Source organism: Phoenix dactylifera, chromosome 17, assembly GCF_051530095.1.
Source record: "Phoenix dactylifera cultivar Ajwa chromosome 17, Ajwa_hap1_PhDact_Kaust_v1.1, whole genome shotgun sequence".
NCBI lineage: Eukaryota > Viridiplantae > Streptophyta > Magnoliopsida > Arecales > Arecaceae > Phoenix > Phoenix dactylifera.
The window spans coordinates 4374943-4398506 of NC_143206.1; the positions used below are offsets into that span (position 1 = coordinate 4374943).

At 38.6% G+C, this 23564-nt stretch overlaps 1 protein-coding gene across 1 annotated transcript in view; it reads right to left on the reverse strand.

Annotated features, from left to right (window-relative positions):
* The window catches only part of LOC148699590 (uncharacterized), a 44178-nt gene extending 21150 nt beyond the window's left edge, over nucleotides 1-23028 (reverse strand). The window contains exons 1-7 of the mRNA XM_089928263.1: nucleotides 22790-23028; nucleotides 21075-21338; nucleotides 19318-19369; nucleotides 18478-18543; nucleotides 18371-18377; nucleotides 8941-12097; nucleotides 1551-5450 (exon numbers count right to left, since the gene is read on the reverse strand). Coding sequence (XP_089784389.1) covers nucleotides 1599-5450; nucleotides 8941-12097; nucleotides 18371-18377; nucleotides 18478-18543; nucleotides 19318-19369; nucleotides 21075-21338; nucleotides 22790-22906 — 7515 coding nt within the window. The 5' untranslated portion in view covers nucleotides 22907-23028 and the 3' untranslated portion in view covers nucleotides 1551-1598. The remainder of the gene's footprint in view (nucleotides 1-1550; nucleotides 5451-8940; nucleotides 12098-18370; nucleotides 18378-18477; nucleotides 18544-19317; nucleotides 19370-21074; nucleotides 21339-22789) is intronic.
* Between the last annotated feature and the right edge of the window lie 536 nt (nucleotides 23029-23564).

A 23564-nucleotide genomic window follows, 5' to 3' on the forward strand; every position in this document is an offset into this window, starting at 1 on the left:
AGGGAAATATATCCCTTGAAGCAAAAAGAAAGGAGGCACTGTGTGAGAATATGTGCTATGAAGGACAGTAAAAGAAAAGAAGGCATACCACTGACATCGTAGCTGAGAAGAACATAGAGTGCAGATAAAGTAATAAAAAATCTGTAATGAAAAACTTTAATAAAAAGAACTAGGGCAGGGCATCAAGAAAGTTCATATTGAAAATTGGAAATTAAAATAATATGAACAGATATCAATAGTTAACAAATGAAAAAACAAAATTGAGCTCACACCAACAAGAATAGGTGGGTGTATGCATGAGACAGAGGAGGTGCAGTAGTGGATAACAATGTCAGATATGTGACATTGTTGTGAATACAAATAATTATTAAAATATTTATATGAAAAAAAGGAGCATTAACTATTCATGCTCAGTTGCCATAACTATAACAATGGGTCAACAAGAAATAACCCAAAGCCGTCCAATGTCTTTATGAATCCATCTTCACCATCTAGTCCAATCGACGTCTGTGTTTCCAGACAATCTAAGCTTTTGAAATCCTCGGTGTAACTTCCCATCTAATATTGCTGAATTTTCCCCTCATCTTTCAGATCCTTGTATTCAAAATAGAACCCCTGTTGGCATCAAGGCCTCCACTGATCTTTATCGGACTACACTTACACCATCTTAAGCAGTTTATCCATTATGTTATATTTCAGTTAACCTGAAAGTTCACATTATTTCTAGTATATCTCAGAATCTTGAAGTGGAGAACAGAGCAGATATCAGATTTCAGAGATGCAAGAGACATGGGGAAGTTAAAATGACAGTTAAAACAACGGTTATTTCAGAGATTTCCCAGTCACACTAATTGGTTGGGAGCAAGTCCCTTAATGACAAATATAATACACATTCAAGATAGCTCAATTTGACATGATCCAAACCCAAACCTAGAGGAAATATGAAATTCTACCTGCAGCCCAGATCCGCTGAAAATTAAGTCCACAACTCATTGCCCACCCAATCTTTAGCAAAAATAATAGGACAAATTGTCAGGTTGTTGAGTGCCATCTAGGACCCTAATCATCAGTCATGCAATATATTACAAAAAGCTACTGATGGTTTCCCTGACAATTACTTAAACTGAACTATAGAAAAGGAAATGAGAGAAGTGTCTCTAAAAACTAAAAAGGTGAAAAAGTTTAATGGTTGCAAAGGATGAGCCTTGTAATTAAACTAAAAATACTTAGTGGCAGCACGGAAAGAACTGGAAAGAGAAAACCTTGAGAAGAATTGTAGCATGCTTGTACAATGTATTGTAAGCAATTGGAAGCAAGGTTCGCCGTCTCAGTACGGGACCCCATACCGGTACCGCACTAGTAAAGTGTCAGTATGGTACAGTACGGAATTTTTTTTTCATACCAAGTGTCAGTACGTCACCCGTACCAATACCAGTACCAAACCGGTACAATACCGTATAGTCCACCCGGTACTGTCCGGTTCAGTACGATACGGCATACCATGGTTGGAACACATCATATGAAGGACACCACAACACATCAAGAACAACCTGAAATTTGTCAGGGGTGCTTAGGCAGGATTGGTATCCTCAAAGCTATCAATGTTGTTGAAGTCTGAGATCAGATAGTAGATCCTTCTCTGCTTTCAACAAAGCAGCACTGCAGCGCAATTGTCGATAATCGTGATCGCTGACCTGGTCAGTCCAAATGAATGAAGTTCGTTTAATTTTACTTCTGTTACATTCATAACCATAGTAGGCAACAAATTTACTCATTAGAGTGAGGAGTGAGCAACCTCTGCTGCTGCCGCTGTTGTCATGCTCCACTGCTGCCATCATTGACCTGACTGGGATATCTGAAACAAAGCCCCAATACGCTCCTCCTGCCATGCATTGTCTCTCCAAATCTGGACAATTCTTAACCCACAAGCACTTAAGGTTACGAAGGCACAGTAGCAAACTGTTTGGCAATGAGATCAGGTTAGGGCAGTCGGTAATAGTCAATTCCTCAAGTGCATTAAGGCCTTGCCTCCCCTCGGGCCATGAGCTGAGGTTTGGTAGGTCTTGAATTCTAAGGCGTACTAGTGCTGTGCAGCATCCCAGCCCTGCCGGCAAGGAGAAGACCTTAGGGCATTTGGCAATCATTGCTTGCAGAAGCGATTCTGGGAACTCAGGTAATATTGTCATATTTTGGAAGCCACCTAGTTCTATTACTTTCAAAGTGGTGAGGTGTTTTAGTGAGTCCTGTGGAAGGTTGGCTAACTTCTCACATCCTGTAATGGCAAGCATTTCAAGGGAAGTGAGGTACTGCAATTGCAACCCACCATCTACTTCTGATGATGATGAGCCAATTAGGTTGCGACAATAACAAATTCGCAGACATATGAGGGAGCTCAAACCTTGGAGAACCTCAACTGGCAAGAAATTTAGGCCATCACACCATTCTACTGATAAAGACTGGAGAGAGTTCATTTTCTTCCAGAGCCCCAGTGATGATAATGAAAACATAGGCTCCTGACAACCTCTAATCGTCAATTCTTGAAGGGCTGCCCTGGTCTCAACCTCCTCCTGCTCCACAAGCAGTGTCAGTTTGGGACACTCATGCATTTCTAATCTTTCTAGAGTTTTCATACATCCGAAGAACCCTTTGGCAGGAAGGAGGGCTGAGCAATATTCTATATCAAGATTTCGAGTTGTAGGAAACAGTGGAATGTTCTTTAGTTTAGGACAGCTGCTGATTTTCAAGCTAGCAAGCTGAGGAAATGATGGTCTCTCTCTAATGCCCTCCCATTCTTCCAAATTAGCCATATTATGCAATCTGATTTTGCTCAGTGAAGGGAACAGTGTACTGTTTTGGTCTGTGCCTGCACTGCCATAGAAACTGGTGCCACCCATGTACTTCACGGAATCCATATTCTCCATCTCTAGAATTTCCAGGAAAGGAAGTTGTCCAAGCTGAGGAAGATGCTCACATCTGTTGCAGCCTGTCAGAATGATTTCAACTAGATTATTAAAGAGCATTGGATCTTGCATCAACCAAGCTGGAAACTGGGTGCCTCTGTAATTCCGCAATGTGATCCTTTTTAAGCTGTGGGGAGGTTGAAGGGCTTCAAGCACGTTCTCCACATGTCCTTCCTCCTGTAGATCAGCTGACATCCCCCAGTCTAACTTCAGTACTTGAAGATAGTGTTTGGAACCTAAATTGACATCGCGAGCATCTTCTTCACTATTTACATTCTTAAGGTTACACAACTCTAGCATTCCCTGGAGGTTTAAATTCTTCAGCTCTCCTATGCTGCCACTTCCAGACTCATTGCCAAGTATATACCTTGTGAGTGTCCGTAAATGTTTCAAATGCCCCATCCCTTTGGGCATACACCTTAAACTATAACAACCATCAAGGTACAGATGTCTTAGATTGGTCATGTTTCTCATTCCTCTTGGGAGCTGGAGAAGACCTTCACAGTGGATGAGCTTCAAAGTTTGCAAATAAATGAGGCTACATGTGTTTTCAGGTAAGGTTTCAATATTACTGAAAGAGATATCCAGGTACCGTAATAGTTTGAAACGCTCCATAGATATATGACAATCTGATATGCTAGTGTAACTCAAGTCTAGCACTCGCAAATACATGTTTTTTGACAAGGTGGCCCGGGAATGAGGATTGTCAAGTGCACCATGACTCAATAACAATAGCGTCCGCAAGGTCTTAGCAGAGGATAAGGTGTCTATGTTTGATAGGTCTGCAAAATAATTTATGGACAAATGACGGATTTTGCTATTTCTATTTGAAATGCTTTTAGGATTGTCAAAAATATGACATTCATTTGCCATGATGGATGATGCCAGGTCATGTATGAGGTCATGCATCTTGCATATCGTTTTTGTATCACTATCATACCATCTTTTAATTTCCTTTACTTCTTGGAAGAAACACCTCCATGCCAGCTCAGTAAAAATTTCATGGCCCTTCTCCTCAAATTCCATGTTTCCTTGGGTTGGAATGAGACCATTAGCCATCCATAATTGAATTAGATTATCTTTGTCTATTTCATAATCCTTTGGAAAGATGGCGCAATAAGAAAAGCACTGTTTCAAATGGGAAGGCAAGTGATTATAGCTCAACCTCAAAGAAGGTAGGATCCCATCATCTCGTGATTCCCAAATTTCACTCTGCATCACAGACCTCCATTCCCACTCCTCACTCTTGAGGCGCATTAAGCTACCTAGTGTTTTTGCTGCCAAGGGCAAGCCCCCACACTTCTTGACAATCTCCTTGCCTATTGTTGCCAACTTCTGGGGTTCTTCTGTGCTCTCAAATGCTCGCTTCTTGAACAAAATCCAGCAGTCCTGCTCAGACAAGGGAGCCAATTGATAAGCCTCGACCGTACCCACAATTGATGAAACCATCTTACTGCGGGTAGTCACTATAACTGAACTGCCATCTGCGCCGACGGTTAGCAAATCTTTCAACCCATACCATTTCTCTTCATTCTCATTCCATACATCATCTAACACCAGAAGGAATCTTTTTGCGCTCAAGATTTCTCTAAGCTCCTCCTGCAACGGATCCATATCTGAAACCCTGCATTTTTTCTTAGTAGCCGATTCAATAATTGCCCTAACAATCTTCCGGACATCAAAATCATCCGAAACACAGACCCAAATCCGTTTGTGGAAATGTTGTACCACTCTCTCGTCATTATACACCATCTGTGCGAGCGTCGTCTTTCCAAGGCCTCCAATCCCCCAAATTGGAACAACTGTAGCACTCCGGCTTCCACTTTGACTGATGAGCAGCTCCACAATCTTCATTTTATCTTCTTCCCTTGAAATGACTTCTGACTCGCTGATAAAGGAATGGGTTTGCAGTCTATCAGTCATTCCAAGCCGCATAACAACGTTGCCACCACCACCACCAATACCACCAGCGGTGTTCAAGTGAAACTTGGACCGCTCCGCGGCAATGTCATCTATTCTTTCCACCATCTCTTTGATTTTTGGGGCCACTCTAATGCGAAACCAGAGAAAGTTGATGCATGAGGAGAAGAAGCCCTTCACCTTTTCGATCATTTGCCTGTGATGTTGTGCTACTTCCCGCCGCAGATCCTCGTAGTAGAACTCGTCCAGGATGTCGTCGGCGTCGTAGGCGGCATCCTTGAGCTTGGCTAGCCAGGTTGTCAGCGCCCGGTCTGTAGGCTGCTTCTCCTCGGCGTCTTCGAGCACAGCTTGGATGACGGACAGCGTGCTCTGGAGCCTGGCCAGCTCCTTTTCGACGCCCCAAATATTTCCCATGCGACCCTGGATCACGAGAACGGATTTCTTCAGCACCATCTCGACAAAGGGAGAAAGGAACATGGTGGCGTCCATCCTGACTTGGTAGACGAATAAGAGATGGGAAAGGTGGGAATGGAAGAGCAACATGGGAGTTGGGTGTCTTCTCCCCTGATTTCAGAACACTTTCAGAGAAAGTGGATGGGAAAAGGAAAAGGCGAAGCCCCTTTCTCCCTTAGGAAGCAAGGCATCGGGTTCCTCTTTTCCGAAGCCATGCCTGGCGATGAATCGGGTTTCCATCTTTCGTGCGAATCCACCGTTAGATCACCCTGGACACAGATATCAAAGCAATCCTAATCCGCGTGAAAGCTAATTGGGAACTACTGGGCCCGACATCGTAACCGACTCAAGTTGCCGCATCCCCAAATCCACCTAATGGATGCCTTGCAGCGGACGGATTTTCATTTTAATTCTACTAGATATCATGTCCATTATGCATCCTAATTATGTTAGATTCTATATTAGAATATGAGTGTAACTTATGGGTTTAATTAGAATGTCTCCTAATTACAAAATTATAGCCTTCCATGCCTTCTCCACATCATCAATCCAAGAGATCCTTTTTCACTTTTTCTTTGATATGCTCAAGCTTTGCCTAGAGCCCCAAGTTGCATATTTAAAATCTAATCTCTATTTCTTCCACTTCTTTATCTGTTTGATTCTAATAATGTTTCTTATTTTTTTGATTATACAACCCATTGATCATCAGATTAAAATAAGGAGATAATGTATCTTATTTACATTAATCTAGAAAAAATAATTAAAATTATTTTTCTGATGTCTAGTATCTTACTTTTCAGAAAAATATTTTTTAACAGAAAAGTTACTTCCCAAAACTTTTTATGTTGCTCTTTATCTTATCAAAGGATGTGGTTCTTTGACTAATGATAGCCTGATTGATGTTGTACAATGTAATGTTCTATTGTCGTATAATTCTGGACATTTTGTGAATTATGATCAAAGGATTACCAACTTGATTCTCCATTTAGCATGGTGATCTTAAGACGATTCATTGTAAAAAATAAAAGATATCATCAGATTGACTATTTTTCATTGAACAAGAAGAATACGCTGAAAACTCTGCCTAGAATCTTACTTATTAGAAAAATAATTATTTTACGTCAGATTGAATAAGAATCTGATGTACTATAATCCTATTTTTTGGTAGTGTATCTTATTTACAATGAGAATCAGTTCGTCATCATTAAAATAAGATACATCAGATTATATTTTTTCTGATAATATATCTTATTTTTTTGATGTATATATAATTTTGCTTATTTTTTTGATTAAATGCATGATGGTTTCTAAAAACTTAGGATATATGTTTTTCCTAAAACTTTTCTTTGAAACAACTTATCCCGTATTGCCACCCAGGCCTTTCATGTGTAATTCTTAATTCTCAAAAAAAAATTGTTTTAATTCTGATTATTCCTCTTTAGTAAGGAAATGTTTTTAAGTATTCTATGCCTTCAATACTAAATCATGAAGTTTGTAGCACGAAAGCTATATTTTTGTGATTTAGAAAGAAAAAAAAAACTTCATGCAAGGAAAGTAAAGAAAGATTAATGGGTTTTCTTTCTTGCAAAGAAAGATTCTCCACTAGTATTATGAGACCTCTAAGCATTTAATAGCAGAGAAGGGATACTCTTAAAAGTATTTGGTGTTAGCAGTACGTGCCCTGCTTGCTGGTCTAATGCATCAAATTATTTTAGTTGTGCTTCCTTATGTTGTTGTTTGAATATTTAGGCAAGTTAAATTTGTTTTCTATCCACTTAAAAAACATGTTAATCTTTCTCTCTTATTCTACCAATCCTATCAATAGTATGTTTTATTTATCATAAGTGTGTTCATTAAACCTCAATGATTTCGGACACGCGCTGTGAAGAACAAAGCTAGTCATAAAAAGCAAGAAATAACGCATGCGACAAGTGGTAAAAACTTTACATATGTTCGAGAAGAATGGTTACATTGTTGTGCATTTAAAATTTTCGATTTACTATATGTCTATTACCTATTCCCATGATAACTCAAAAACTTTCCAATTTATACATGATGATAGAGGAAGAAGCATGGTAGAGAACCAACAAGGGATAGTTTTTATTATTACACACCGATGCAAAGATGGATCTTTGATGAACATATATTTGAAAAATGTTATTGTACGCTACAATTTTTTTATGCATTATGTTATTTAACACACATACAATGAAATGGAAAATTCAAATGACATTTCGAATCTGTCTATTTGAATTAATTAATTAGTTGTGAATTTATTGGAATTTTTGTTAATCTTAGGCCTTGCATGATCTTTAGGGCACTGCTCTAGGGCTCATGCGGCCGGTCGCGTACCGGACCCGGGTGCTGGGTTCGGGGCGTGAGAATAATACTCATTGCAGGTTGTTCAATTTGACATGATCCAAACCCAAACCTAGAGGGAATATAAAATTCTACCTGCAGCCCAGATCCACTGAAAATTGAGTCCACAACTCATTGCCTACCCAATCATTAGCAAATAATAGGACAAATTGTCAGGTTACTGAGTGCCATCTAGGACCCTAATCATCAGTCATGCAATAAATTATAGAAAGCTGCTGATGGTTTTCCTAACATTTACTTAAACTGAACTACAGAAAAGGAAACGAGAGAAGTGTCTCTAAAAGTTACAGAGGTGAAGAAGTTTAATGGTTGCAAAGGATGAGCCTTGTAATTAAACTAAAAATACTTAGAGGCGGCACAGAAAGAACAGGAAAGAGAAAACCTTGAGAAGAATTGCAGCATGGTTGTACAAAGTATTGCAAACAGTTGGAACACATCAGATGAAGGGCACCACAACACATCAAGAACAACCTGAAATTTATCATGGGTGCTTAGGCAGGATTGGTATCCTCAAAGCTGTCAATGTCGTTGAAGTCGAGATCAGACGGTAGATCCTTCTCTGCTTTCAACAAAGCAGCACTGCAGCGCAATTGTCGATAATCGTGATCGCTGACCTGGCCAGTCCAAATGAATGAAGTTCGTTTAATTTTACTTCTGTTACATTCATAACCATAGTAGGCAACAAATTTACTCATCAGAGTGAGGAGTGAGCAACCTCTGCTGCTGCTGCTGCTATGTTCTGCTGCTGCCGCTATGTTCTGCTGCTGCCATCATTGACCTGACTGGGATATCTGAAACAAAACCCCAATACGCTCCTCCCCTCATGCATTGTCTCTCCAATTCTGGACAATATTTAATCCACAAGCACTTAAGGTTACGAAGGCACTGTAGCAAACAGTTTGGCAATGAGATCAGCTTAGGGCAGTCGATAATAGTCAAATCCTCAAGTGCATTAAGGCCTTGCCTCCCCTCGGGCCATGAGCTGAGGTTTGGTAGGTCTTGAATTCTAAGGCGTACTAGTGCCATGCAGCATCCCAGCCCTGCCGGCAGGCAGAAGACCTTAGGGCATTTGGCAATCATTGCTTGCAGAAGCGATTCTGGGAACTCAGGTAATATTGTCATATTTTGGAATCCACCTAGTTCTATTACTTTCAAAGTGGTGAGGTGCTTTAGTGAGTCCTGTGGAAGGTTGGCTAACTTCTCACATCCTGTAATGGCAAGCATTTCAAGGGAAGTGAGGTACTGCAATTGCAACCCACCATCTACTTCTGATGATGATGAGCCAATTAGGTTGCGACAATAACAAATTCGCAGACATGAGGGAGCTCAAACCTTGGAGAACCTCAACTGGCAAGAAATTTAGGCCATCACACCATTCTACTGATAAAGACTGGAGAGACTTCATTTTCTTCCAGAGCCCCAGTGATGATAATGAAAACATAGGCTCCTGGCAACCTCTAATCATCAATTCTTGAAGGGATGCCCAGGTCTCAACCTCCTCCTGCTCCACATGCAGTGTCAGTTTGGGACACTCATGCATTTCTAATCTTTCTAGAGTTTTCATACATCCGAAGAACCCTTTGGCAGGAAGGAGGGCTGAGCAATATTCTATCTCAAGATTTCGAGTTGTAGGAAACAGTGGAATGTTCTTTAGTTTAGGACAGCTGCTGATTTTCAAGCTAGCAAGCTGAGGAAATGATGGTCTCTCTCTAATGCCCTCCCATTCTTCCAAATTAGCCATATTATGCAATCTGATTTTGCTCAGTGAAGGGAACAGTGTACTGTTTTGGTCTGTGCCTGCACTGCCATAGAAACTGGTGCCACCCATGTACTTCACGGAATCCATATTCTCCATCTCTAGAATTTCCAGGAAAGGAAGTTGTCCAAGCTGAGGAAGATGCTCACATCTGTTGCAGCCTGTCAGAATGATTTCAACTAGATTATTAAAGAGCATTGGATCTTGCATCAACCAAGCTGGAAACTGGGTGCCTCTGTAATTCCGCAATGTGATCCTTTTTAAGCTGTGGGGAGGTTGAAGGGCTTCAAGCACATTCTCCACATTTCCTTCCTCCTGTAGATCAGCTGACATCCCCCAGTCTAACTTCAGTACTTGAAGATAGTGTTTGGAACCTAAATTGACATCGCGAGCATCTTCTTCACTATTTACATTCTTAAGGTTACACAACTCTAGCATTCCCTGGAGGTTTAAATTCTTCAGCTCTCCTATGCTGCCACTTCCAGACTCATTGCCAAGTATATACCTTGTGGGTGTCCGTAAATGTTTCAAATGCCCCATCCCTTTGGGCATACACCTTAAACTATAACAACCATCAAGGTACAGATGTCTTAGATTGGTCATGTTTCTCATTCCTCTTGGGAGCTGGAGAAGACCTTCACAGTGGATGAGCTTCAAAGTTTGCAAACAAACGAGGCTACATATGTTTCCAGGTAAGGTTTCAATATCACTGAAAGAGATATCCAGGTACCGTAATAGTTTGAAACGCTCCATAGATATATGACAATCTGATATGCTAGTGTAACTCAAGTCTAGCACTCGCAAATACATGTTTTTTGACAAGGTGGCCCGGGAATGAGGATTGACAAGTGCACCATGACTCAATAACAATAGCGTCCGCAAGGTCTTAGCAGAGGATAAGGTGTCTATGTTTGATAGGTCTGCAAAATAATTTATGGACAAATGACGGATTTTGCTATTTCTATTTGAAATGCTTTTAGGATTGTCAAAAATATGACATTCATTTGCCATGATGGATGATGCCAGGTCATGTATGAGGTCATGCATCTTGCACATCGTTTTTGTATCACTATCATACCATCTTTTAATTTCCTTTACTTCCTGGAAGAAACACCTCCATGCCAGCTCAGTAAAAATTTCATGGCCCTTCTCCTCAAATTCCATATTTCCTTGGGATGGAATGAGACCATTAGCCATCCATAATTGAATTAGATTATCTTTGTCTATTTCATAATGCTCTGGAAAGATGGCGCAATAAGAAAAGCACTGTTTCAAATGGGAAGGCAAGTGATTATAGCTCAGCCTCAAAGAAGGTAGGATCCCATCATCTCGTGATTCCCAAATTTCACTCTGCATCACAGACCTCCATTCCCACTCCTCACTCTTGAGGCGCATTAAGCTACCTAGTGTTTTTGCTGCCAAGGGCAAGCCCCCACACTTCTTGACAATCTGCTTGCCTATTGTTGCCAACTTCTGGGGTTCTTCTGTGCTCTCAAATGCTCGCTTCTTGAACAAAATCCAGCAGTCCTGCTCAGACAAGGGAGCCAATTGATAAGCCTCGACCGTACCCACAATTGATGAAACTATCTTACTGCGGGTAGTCACTATAACTGAACTGCCATCTGCGCCGACGGTTAGCAAATCTTTCAACCCGTACCATTTCTCTTCATTCTCATTCCATACATCATCTAACACCAGAAGGAATCTTTTTGCGCTCAAGATTTCTCTAAGCTCCTCCTGCAACGGATCCATATCTGAAACCCTGCATTTTTTCTTAGTAGCCGATTCAATAATTGCCCTAACAATCTTCCGGACATCAAAATCATCCGAAACACAGACCCAAATCCGTTTGTGGAAATGTTGTACCACTCTCTCGTCATTATACACCATCTGTGCGAGCGTCGTCTTTCCAAGGCCTCCAATCCCCCAAATTGGAACAACTGTAGCACTCCGGCTTCCACTTTGACTGATGAGCAGCTCCACAATCTTCATTTTGTCTTCTTCCCTTGAAATGACTTCTGAATCGATGATAAAGGAATGGCTTTGCAGTCTATCAGTCATTCCAAGCCGCATAACAACGTTACCACCACCACCAATACCACCAGCGGTGTTCAAGTGAAACTTGGACCGCTCCGCGGCAATGTCATCTAGTCTTTCCACCATCTCTTTGATCTTTGGGGCCACTCTAATGCGAAACCAGAGAGAGTTGATGCAGGAGGAGAAGAAGCCCTTCACCTTTTCGATCATTTGCCTGTGATGTTGTGCTACTTCCCGCCGCAGATCCTCGTAGTAGAACTCGTCCAGGATGTCTTCGGCGTCGTAGGCGGCATCCTTGAGCTTGGCTAGCCAGGTTGTCAGCGCCCGGTCTGTAGTCTGCTTCTCCTCGGCGTCTTCGAGCACAGCTTGGATGACGGACAGCGTGCTCTGGAGCTTGGCCAGCTCCGTCTCGACGCCCCAAATATTCACCAAGCGACCCTGGATCACGAGAACGGATTTCTCCAGCACCCCCTGCACAAGGGGAGAAAGGAACATGGCGTCCATCCTGACTTGGTAGACGAATAAGAGATGGGAAAGGTGGGAATACAAGAGCAAAATGGGAGTTGGGCGTCTTCTCCTTGATTTCACAACACTTCAGAGAAGTGGATGGGAAAAGGAAAAGGCATCAGGTTCCTCTTTTCCGAAGCTATGCGGCTATGCCCGACAAGATGAATCGGGTTTCGATCTTTCGTGCGAATCCACCGTTAGATCACCCTCGACACAGATATGAAAGCAATCCGAATCCGCGTGAAAGCTAATTGGGAACTTCTGGGCCCGACATCGTAACCGACTCAAGTTGCCGCATCCCCAAATCCACCTAATGGATGACTTGCAGCGGATGGATGATGACTTGCGAAAGCTGATTTTATTGACCGCCCATGTGCCCAGGTGAAAGCTAGCGTGCATTTGCCGAGGTACACCATACGAAGTCGCATATATTTTATGATATTTATCCTCCTGTTATTAAAATGCAGATTGTGTGCATATTAAAATTAATATCCATCAATCTTATATACCCTTCTAGCCAACATAAGTCAAAATTTGTCAAATTAAGTCTATCCTTATTTGGTCTGCCAACTCATTATTCTTTGCTTGTATTCATGGGGACAAATTAAAACACGCTATCGGAATAAACAAAGCTTATAGAGATAGACTTTTCTTCTATGTATAATACAGAAAGGTATGGTGTCCGGCATTTCTTATCCCATCCCTACTAGGATTTTCATTTTAATTCTACTAGATCTCATGTCAATTATGCATCCTAATTATGTTAGAATCTATATTAGAATATGAGTGTAACTTATGGGTTTAATTAGAATGTCTCCTAATTACAAAATTATAGCCTTCCATGCCTTCTCCACATCATCAATCCAAGAGATCCTTTTTCACTTTTTCTTTGATATGCTCAAGCTTTGCCTAGAGCCCCAAGTTGCATATTTAAAATCTAATCTCTATTTCTTCCACTTCTTTATCTGTTTGATTCTAATAATGTTTCTTATTTTTTTGATTATGCATCCCATTGATCATCAGATTAAAATAAGGAGATAATGTATCTTATTTACATTAATCTAGAAAAAATAATTAATTTTTTTTTTCTGATGTCTACAATCTTACTTTTCAGAATAATAATTTTTAACAGACAAGTTACTTCCCAAAACTATCTTATGTTGCTCTTTATCTGATCAAAGGATGTGGTTCTTTGACTAACCAAAGCCTGATTGATGTTGTACAATGTGATGTTCTATTGTCATATAATTCTGGACGTTTTGTGATTTACGATCAAAGGATTAACAACTTGATGGGCACAATAACACTTGCTCCATTTAGCATGGTGATCTTAAGATGATTCATTGTAAAAAATAAAAGATATTGTCAGATTGACTATTTTTCATTGAACAAGAAGAATACGCAGAAAACTCTGCCTAGAATCTTATTTGTTTGAAAAATATTTATTTTACATCAGATTGAATAAGAATCTGATGTACTATAATCCTATTTTTTGGTAGTGTATCTTATTTACAATGAGAATCAGATCAATCATCATTAAAATAAGATACATCAGATTATATTTTTTCTGATGATGTATCTTATTTTTTTAATGTATATATAATTTTGCTTATTTTTTTGATTAAATGCATGATGGTTTCTAAAAACTTCAGATATATGTTTTTCCTGAAACTTTTCTTTGAAACAACTAATCCCGTATTGCCACCCAGGCCTTTCATGTGTAATTCTTAATTCTCAAAAAAAAATTGTTTTAATTCTTATTATTCCTCTTTAGCAAGGAAATGTTTTTAAGTATTCTATGCCTTCAATACTAAATCATGCAGTTTTTGTGATTTAGAAAAAAAAACTTCACGTAAGGAAAGTAAAGAAATATTTATGGGTTTTTTTTCTTGCAAAGAAAGATTCTCCACTAGTATTATAAGACCTCTAAACATCTGATAGCAGAAAAGGGACACTCTTAAAAGTATTTGGTGTTAGCAGTACGTGCCCTGCTTGCTGGTCTAATGCATCAAATTATTTTAGTTGTGCTTCCTTATGTTGTTGTTTGAATATTTAGGCTAGTTAAATTTGTTTTCTATCCACTTAAAAAACATGTTAATTTTTCTCTCTTATTCTACCAATCCTATCAATAGTATGTTTTATATATTACAAGTGTGTTCATTAAACCTCAATGATTTCGGACACGCACTGTGCAGAACAAAGCTAGTCGTGAAAAGCAAGAAATAACGCATGCGATAAGTAGTAAAAACTTTACATATGTTCGAGAAGAATGGTTACATTGTTGTGCATTTAAATTTTTCGATTTACTATATGTCTATTACCTATTCCCATGATAACTCAAAAACTTTCCAATTTATACATGATGATAGAGGAAGAAGCATGGTAGAGAACCAACAAGGGATAGTTTTTATTATTACACACCGATGCAAAGATGGATCTTTGATGAACATATATTTGAAAAATGTTATTGTACGCTACAATTTTTTTATGCATTATGTTATTTAACACACATAAATGAAATGGAAAATTCAAATGACTAACTATGTATTAATATCTTTATCTTATTTAGGAACACAGCAACCAATGAAGGATTGCCAAGAGAGCTCAAAAATTGGTAGTGTATTAGATGATACTTGAGTCCTAGGAGCAGACAAAAGTAGCCATGTTCATATACTCGGGCTTTGTCCGACCCATTTTCAAGAGGGAATCTTGTAGCCGAGTAGAATGCAAAAGGAAAGCTTCAGAGATTGAAACGGAACTTGCTAACTCGAGAGAGAAAATTAAGTTCTTGTATTTTCTTATTGCTAAACTAACAACAAGGCTAGAAGTTGTGAAGAAGAGGAATCATGACCAGGATGCATCTAGTGGGAGAAGAGAACGTGAACCAGATAATCCAACACAAGCAAGTGCTTCCCTAGTCCAATTATATTGCTCTTTAGATTTTTTAAACCTCAATTTTTGATTGAATTTTTTGGTTTTTGTAAGGTTGGTGATGCTGCTAGCACCCATAAAGAGTTGCCTGAACAATAGACACAATCCTCGTCATCCGGCCATTTGCATCCACTCAATCAGATAACTAGTTCTTCAAAAATTTAGTTTCACTTGTTAAAATAATCAATTCTTGCATAATATATTTTTGGCTTTAGTTCTAATTTTTTAATTAGAATTATAAGTTACAAAATATAAGAGCTTACAGGGCAGTCAAAAGAAGCAGAGAAAAGGATCTCTTATTGAGCAAAACAAAACAATCCCCCAGGTACAGGCTTTTTCTTATCTTTGAAAATGTCATATCACTTATGAGTTTAATATATCAACAAAAGGGTTTCAAATTGTAGGATGGATGTGAAGTTTATTTACTGGGTCTCAACAGGAAACCTAATTCTTGCGATGCCGGGGGAATTCTTTTTAGTAGGAGTCCTACAATAGTTATTGGTGAGGTAGCACTGAGACTTGAATTCTGGGAAGTATTGATTATGGTTACAATGAAGCGTGATGAACCGCTAATAAGAGAATATGGCCATTACAAAAACTATTGGTGATGCAACTAGTTCAAGAGTCGCTTCACCATCAAATTATATGCTTGCTATTTCTACATTTTGACTCTTTGATAATAATGAATATGAAAGTGTAGTCTAACTTATAATTATCTCTCTTATTTTTTGCAGGTTGTTCATAAATAGAAGGATGATGAGATCGATGCAGGGGGATAATGTTGATAACCCTTTTTTGGCCAACCTTACTTTGAACTTAATTGTAGGAATACAACGAACGACATGATTGTTTTATTTGGGATTTTTTTTATAGGTTCAAACTATAATGCAGATATGAAACTTAATTGTAGGAATACAATGAACGACATAATTGTTTTATTTGTACTCTATATTTCATTAGCTTCTTCTTGAATGGTTTGGATGCCACAATGTAAGCAATCAAAAAATTCCATTTACTTTTTGTAAATGAATTGTATCAAAATATTTATTTCAATGAAGTATTTTGATTGTGCAATGATGTTCCTAGTATCATGATATTTGCTAGTATGATATTTTCTCAAAGGTAGTAAAAGTATATAAATTATATTTCTAATAGGATGACTTTTTCTGGTTCCCTCTGGACCAAAGGTCAACCCTTCTGCGGTGGTAGGCTGTAATGGCTAGTTTTTCAGCAAGAACGAAGAGCATTAAATGGCCTCTAACCTTTCTTCAGAGGTCTTCAATGGCTAGTAATCTCTCTCTCGCAGCTTCTTCTCATAAATAAGCCTCCAAATTATGAAAAACAATAAGGAGAAATCAAGAAGAAATAAGAAAAATTAAGTGAGAAAGCATTCAGATCATTCATTGAGTGAGAAACATTAGATCCAACTTGACCAATCCTTTCAAAAGAATTTATTGAGCCTTTCCTACTGATGTGGACATCAAGAGGCTTTTCCCATCACTTCAAAAGAGGTCTTAATTGATTTATTTCTGCTCACTAAGGAGCTTTAAATGTATTCATTGTATATTGATTGTTGTTACATTGTATTTCATTGTACTTGTGGGGCAAGTTTCGATTGAGCTGAAATTTAGCGAGCTTGTTCCGTACATTAATGAAGTGTGTGGAAGGCTGGCTCGTGCTCGGAAAATGAGTGACTAACTTAGAGAGCAAGGATTGTTTGGTTGGTAGTATCTGATATTGTAATCATTTAAGTACGATTAATGGATTGAAATTCCCAAGTAGATAGATTGGGGAGTGGACATATGTATTGAGTTTGGCACTGAATCACCATAAACTTCTATATTTATGGTGTTTTGATTGTGTGCCTTATTCATTTTGCTTATCACTTTACATATTGCTCGTTTCTCTTATTGCGCATCACATACATATTAGTAATATCATTCCGCTACACTTGTAGTCTAAAATTTTGAAAAACTCAATTCACCCCCCCTCCCTCTTAGGCTGCATAGCTGAGCAACAACTATAATATGCATGAGTAGATCCACACGATCGAAGCAATCATAGAGATACTACCAGGTACAAGAACTGTATTATGGGTCAAAAAAAAAAAGAACCAATCCAGGTCATGTTAGGATAAGCTAAGATTGATAAAATATGATTATCAGTCAGATAGTTGATACAAGATGACCGTACTAATAAATATGCATAGTGAAAGATAACTAGTGTCAGTTACAAGAACTACCAAATGTAGAGGCTAGACATGGCTAGCAACTATCAGAATGTATAATTATTATATTTTAATATAAATAATAAATTTGTACTTTATATTAGAATCTTTAGATAATCAAATCAATGCATTTTATCTTAATTAAGTTTAGCATAGTTCATACCTTAGGCATTGTAACTTAACTTAAATCTATACTGCTATAGCCAAGTGCTACACCCTACTCCTATTTACATTCATCTCCTTCGAATGGTGGTGTGATGGTGGCAAAAGTTTTTGAAGATTAAGGCACTTGGATTCATGTCGTTCTCTATCCTTCCTTCAATCGCCATTACCTTTCCAGCTGATCCAGCGTCAGCAGCATGCTCGCATACATCTATCCTCACCATTTGGCTTGTCACCATCTCTTCTGGCACATTCAAACAGGACTCTACCAATTTGTCCCACGGCACATCCGAATGAGAAGGAAATGAAATAGAATTAAATTAATGAAAAATTCAAAATGAAGCAAAAAGAGAAACAAAAATAATAACAAAATAAATATGAAAATGTAAAATTATAATATTATATTGATTGTTACATAAAAAAATGTTCATCATATAGCTATGTAATACAATAGAAGGTCCCCCAAAAGAATTATAGTGATTGTTAACAAAAATTAGTTAGTTCCTTAGTTAATGATTAATATAAAACTGATATATTTCAGTATATAGCTAAACAAATATTAGAATTTAATTTAATATTCCTTTTCCATGCATTTCTTTGTTCTGCTTCCAAAAAAGTGATTAAAATCATGATTCTAATTCTCCGTCTTCCATTCATGTTCTATTCTGATTCCGATTCCATTTCTTGTGGACCAAACACAGTAGTGGCTTTGGGATTTAAAGATAGATTCCATAATTGATGCAATGCCTAAGAGACTCGAGCTACGGATGCAAGAACCATTTGAATTACTTTGTGCTACCACATCTTATTAAAAATCATCATATTAAATTAAAAAATATTAATACAAGCATTTTCATTTTTTAAAAGCCGTTTTGTTGATTTTTTTTGGTTCCGCTAGAATGGCATTGACTAACTATAACTGGGATTTACTGGATCAGTATTACTTAAAAGGCTCATTTAAATTTGGAAACGAGCAAACAACACTAACTGGCATGCAAAGGCTATCACAACCACTTGACAATATATGTCCTGGATTACTTTATTCCTGAAAGATGGGAAGATGAAGAGCAAACAGAAGAACATTTTAAAATGTTTGCATTAAAATGGTTCAGCATTTTCCACAAAGTTGCCATTGCAAAATATACCTGGGCTGGTTTTCTCATAAATGATGACCATGTGTAATTGTGCTTCCCCAGATAGCATGGCATAAGCTGTAGAAATAACTGAAACCAAATGACAAGTAACATAGGAGGCGTATCCTTATAAAAGAATTAAACTTCTAAAAACTCAAAATAACTTGGTTCTAATTGACAGCGAATCAAGAGAAGTGAAGGCAACTACACACTATAGGAAAACTAACCTATCCCGGCGCTTTTTTGGACCCTTAGCGACGCTTATAAGTGTCGGCTAAAGTACCGCCGACGCAACGCTAAGCGTCGCCAAAGTGTCGGCGATACCAGAGTGGCAAAAACTTTTGCCGATGCAGGACGAAAGCGTCGGCAAAAACCAGGATTTGCCGACGCTTATATAGCGTCGGCGATAACCCGACGGACAAATTCCTCACGGTTTTCCTCCTGGTTTTCCCCGACGCTTTAGAGCGTCGAAAATTGCCGACGCTTTAAAGCGTCGGCACATCCGCATTTGCCGACATTAATGTAAGCATTTGAAGCGTCGGCATAAGCGTGCCGGTGCTGTGTCACGACGTCTTTTACCGACACTTAAAAGCGTCGGGACTTATTTTTTTTAAAAAAAAATAAAAATACCAATTCATATTATAAAACACACATTACAAAACATGAATTATAACAATATAAACCTGTATTATATTGATACATTGAGATAAACACTTAGATCATTCGAAATATGAATATTGTCATATTTGATTAAAAATTTGCTTAATAAGTTTCAAATTACAATGTTCTCTGAAAAATAAGAAACATATACATATCAAACTCATAAAAAATAGTCTAGAATGCATTAGAGACAGGATTCAGCTCCATCATCATCATCTCTACAAGCATTTGAAGTATTAGGAATCTATAAATAAAAAAAAAACCTTAGAAGTTAGGAATAATGTGATACATTAACTTATATATCATAATTGATAATATGTAAAGTATTCAAATATATATAGTTATTTACCTGAGAAGGGAGAAATCGTTGTAACATGGATGAAATATTCGTAAGCTGAGACTGCAAATTTGCTTGGTTTTGCTTTAGCTCTTCGATAGTTGTTTGAAGATGACGAACTTCTATAGTGTTACTATCTTCTTGGCATTTCTTGTATATGTGCCCACTGAAGACAACTGAGTGGGGGTAACTCCAACGCCATAACCCCTCACTCGACTATAACGCTCTGGGCCTATCAATTCAGCGAGCACTTGAGCTTCAATATGATTGGTCGCGTCGGATGATGATGACCCCGCGACGCTCTGAAATAAGATTTGTTTCCCTATCCTATATCTCTCCAAAAAAAATTTAAATTAATGTATGCCAATAATAGAACCAAAAAAAATACAGCACAAGTCAAAAATGAATACATACAATTATATCTCTTGACTCCTCCCGAACAAAGTTGCCATCTCGGTGGGTGCGAGTCATCTTATAAAACTCCACCCTACCAGGCTCCCTCCCATTATCATCCATCTACAACAAAAAATATATTTCAAGAGTATACATGCTATATGATAGAATAATTTAAGATAAATTTAAAGAGTTTCAAAAAAACTTACGAATTCAGCTCTACGCCTCGCATAACTCATGGAGCCTGAAGTATGAGGAACAGTCTGCGATGCTCGAGCAGTTCTACCAATATTGGAATATGTCTTCCCCGAAAAATAATAAACAATGTAATTTATACAATGTATAAATTTCTAATCTATAACACTACCAGAAAACACGCGTATAGTGACAGAGATTCCCGTCACTATATCGTGTTTCCGGTTACTAATACGGAATTTGTGACCGGAGCTTGCGTCACTGAATTGGTTACAAAAACACGCGTCACTAAATTCTCAGTGACGGCGGCGATTCCCGTCACTAACCTCTGTGACAGAACCGCCGTCACTAAGCCGTTACAAATTCAAGAATTAAATATTTAAGAAATTACGTATTTTCCGTCACTATCCAATTGCGGCGTTAGTGACGAAGGTAACTTGGTCACTGATTTTGTCGCAGAATATGGTCACAAGTTTGGTCACTGATCTGTCACAACCTTCAGTGACAGATTTAGTCGTCACAAACATGGTCACACATTTTGTCACTATATTTGTCATTAATCCCGTCACTGACCCTCAAGACAAGATTACCGTCACTAATTTATTACAAACGCTCTGAGCAAAATCAATTTTTATTAACCAAAATTCTGTCACTAAGTTTATGACTGCTCGTCACAATACTTGGTAAACAATTTAGTAACAAAAATTTGGTCACTAATCACAATGTAATAACCTGGTATATTTGGTACATTGATTGGCTCATAATAATAATAACAATAATAATAATATCATTAATAACAAAGGCATTCAACATTACGCAAAAGTCATTTAAAATATCATTCAAAATAGGCATCAACATGTCTTAAATCCATCAAAATTAAAGTCTAAAAATATATCATAAAGATCAACAGAGATTTCATTCTTCCTAGAAATGCAAAGACCTATCATCTAAGGCAAAAGCAATCATAATTAATGAAGCATGATCAGCAGAACCAGAATCACCATTACTCCCCCGATCTGCATGCCTTGGTCCAAAGCCAATCTCTTCTCTCATCTTTTGAAGAACCTCCTCTTGCCATTTCTTCATGATTTTGCACTGCACCATTCATTTCTTCATCATTTATTTCTCCATTTGTATCTACCTCTTCATTCATGTCCCCATCAGGAATGTAATCATCATCATCATGACATTCCTCGACATGCTCAGGCAACCTAGGAGGTTGAGGAGGAACTTGAGTAGCAGCCAGTATTAAAGCTGCCTTTCCATTACCTCTTGGTTTTCCTTTTTTCTTGGCCATATGTTGCCCAGAGATGGTCACCCAAGAGGGGGGGTGAATTGGGTGTTTTAAAACTTCTGTCTAATTAAAAAATAAAACACACAAATGTATAAGCTAAAGCTAAAATAAAGCTATGAAGATAAACATCGCAAACACAAGCTTTTATAGTGGTTCGGAGCCTCCACTGCTCCTACATCCACTCCCCAAAGCACCTTTGGGAATTTTCACTATAATCCACGATTACAGTACGGTAGTTTTGCGAGTTCACTACCCAACTCGTTGTTTTACACCGGGCTAACAACAAACCCTATAACCCCCAATTTCACTTAGGCTTGGGACGCCTTTCCCTTGTTCCAAGTCCCTTGACTGGAACAAGCACCACAATGAAAGGTTTTACAAAGGATTGAAAAGCTCTAAATAAGCAAATATGACAATGATAAACAATAGAACCCGGAAGAATCCTTTTGCCGTTGGAAGCATGGGAAATGATGATTCTTCCGATGTGAATCGCGTAGGCTTGAGTATGAGCTTTGAATCCCGAGCAGAAGAGAGTGGTTGAGCTTGAAATCACTTGGGAAGATTGAAAGCACTTGATTTCTTCACTTGAATGCACTCACTCCCTTGAACTTCTCTCTCTTGCTTCTCTCTTAAATGATCTAGCTTTTGGTTGGTGAAGAGTTGTTGAGAAGCACTTAAGAGGTCCCTTTTATAGCCCAAAAAGCAAATATAGCCGTTAGAGATAAAGTAAAAGAGATTTGAAATTCAAACCAAACCTGCAAAAGTTGTCAGTCGCGTCCCAGGCGCTCCGGAGACGTCTCCGCTTCAACGCGAGACGTCTCGGCTGTATAAATTTACTTTTCACTTTGTTTGGGGTCGACTCGGCACTTTACGGGGACGACTCTGGAATTATATTGTTTGAATCCTTGTTTTTCTGTTTTCCTGAGAGGGTCGTCTCTGTACTTTACGGGCTCGGCTTGTTTGCACTTTTTGCATGGGGACGACTCCGCTGCCTTGGGGACGACTCCGCTGTTATAACTCCGAAAAACATGTCTTCTGGAATTCTCTGAGAGAGTCGACTCCGCTCTTTCAGGGGACGTCTCCGCTGCCTTATCACCGAAAATGACATCCTCTGGAAAACCCTGAGAGAGCCGACTCCGCTATCTCGGGGACGACTCGGGAAGTCTGCTTTTTACTTGCGGGGCGACTCCGCGTACGGTGGGGACGTCTCGCGCATATCTCTTGAAAACTGCCTTTCTGCCGCCACTGAGAGAGTCGACTCCGCTACTGAGAGAGTCGACTCCGCTATCGCGGAGACGACTCGGCAGGTGCCGGGGACGTCTCCAGACGTGCCAGTTCTTCCTGTTTGTCCCAGAGACGTCTCTGAGACAACCCGGAGACGTCTCGGCTGTCCCTGAACTTTTTCTTTCATCTCAAAAATTCTTCAATAAGTCCTTAAAAAATCATGGGAACTTGCCTAGACATTTCTTAACAATATTCTTAATAAAATACATGAAATCCTCAATTAAATTGTTAAGATAAATGGAATTATACTCTAGTGTTTTGTATTCATCAAAATCCATTAGGGGGTCAACAATCTCCCCCTTTTTGATGATGACAAAACACTGAGTATATGCAAAATTCGAATTTTAAACATATACACAGTATTTGATCAGATGTACAAGCATAATGTTTTGATTAGAGCTAGATACAGTGTGCATAATTCAAAATAGTCAATTTTCAATTCTATCATTATGCATAAGATTGATCTTTATAGCTCTTAAGCAATTTTAGCATATCAACTGAATTTGAATTAAGTTAAAATTTGAAAGCTAAGTTCTTTTTGACTCCCCCTTTCTTTCCCAGAAGGGCAATTATCTAAAAGCCAATATTTTTCAATTTTATCTTTTCTAATTCAACTTTGGAGTATGAATTTCGTATTTTGCATTCCAATGTATCCAATATCCATATTGGTTCTACTCTTGGTTCTACTCCCCCTTCTATATATCTACTCCCCCTTTTTGTCATCAACAATGAAGGGGACAAATTATCCTTCCATGAACTACTCAAGGAGATTCAAGTTGTGCTCTCCCTGTCCAAGTTATTTCTATTAAAGAATTTTAGTCATTCATATCACTCCCCCTTTGTTTTGGAATTCATTTTAGACTCCTCTTTTTGTTTAACATAGTTATCACAAGATGTGCTCCCCCTGTGTCATATGCATGGATAAGTTGTGTTGAA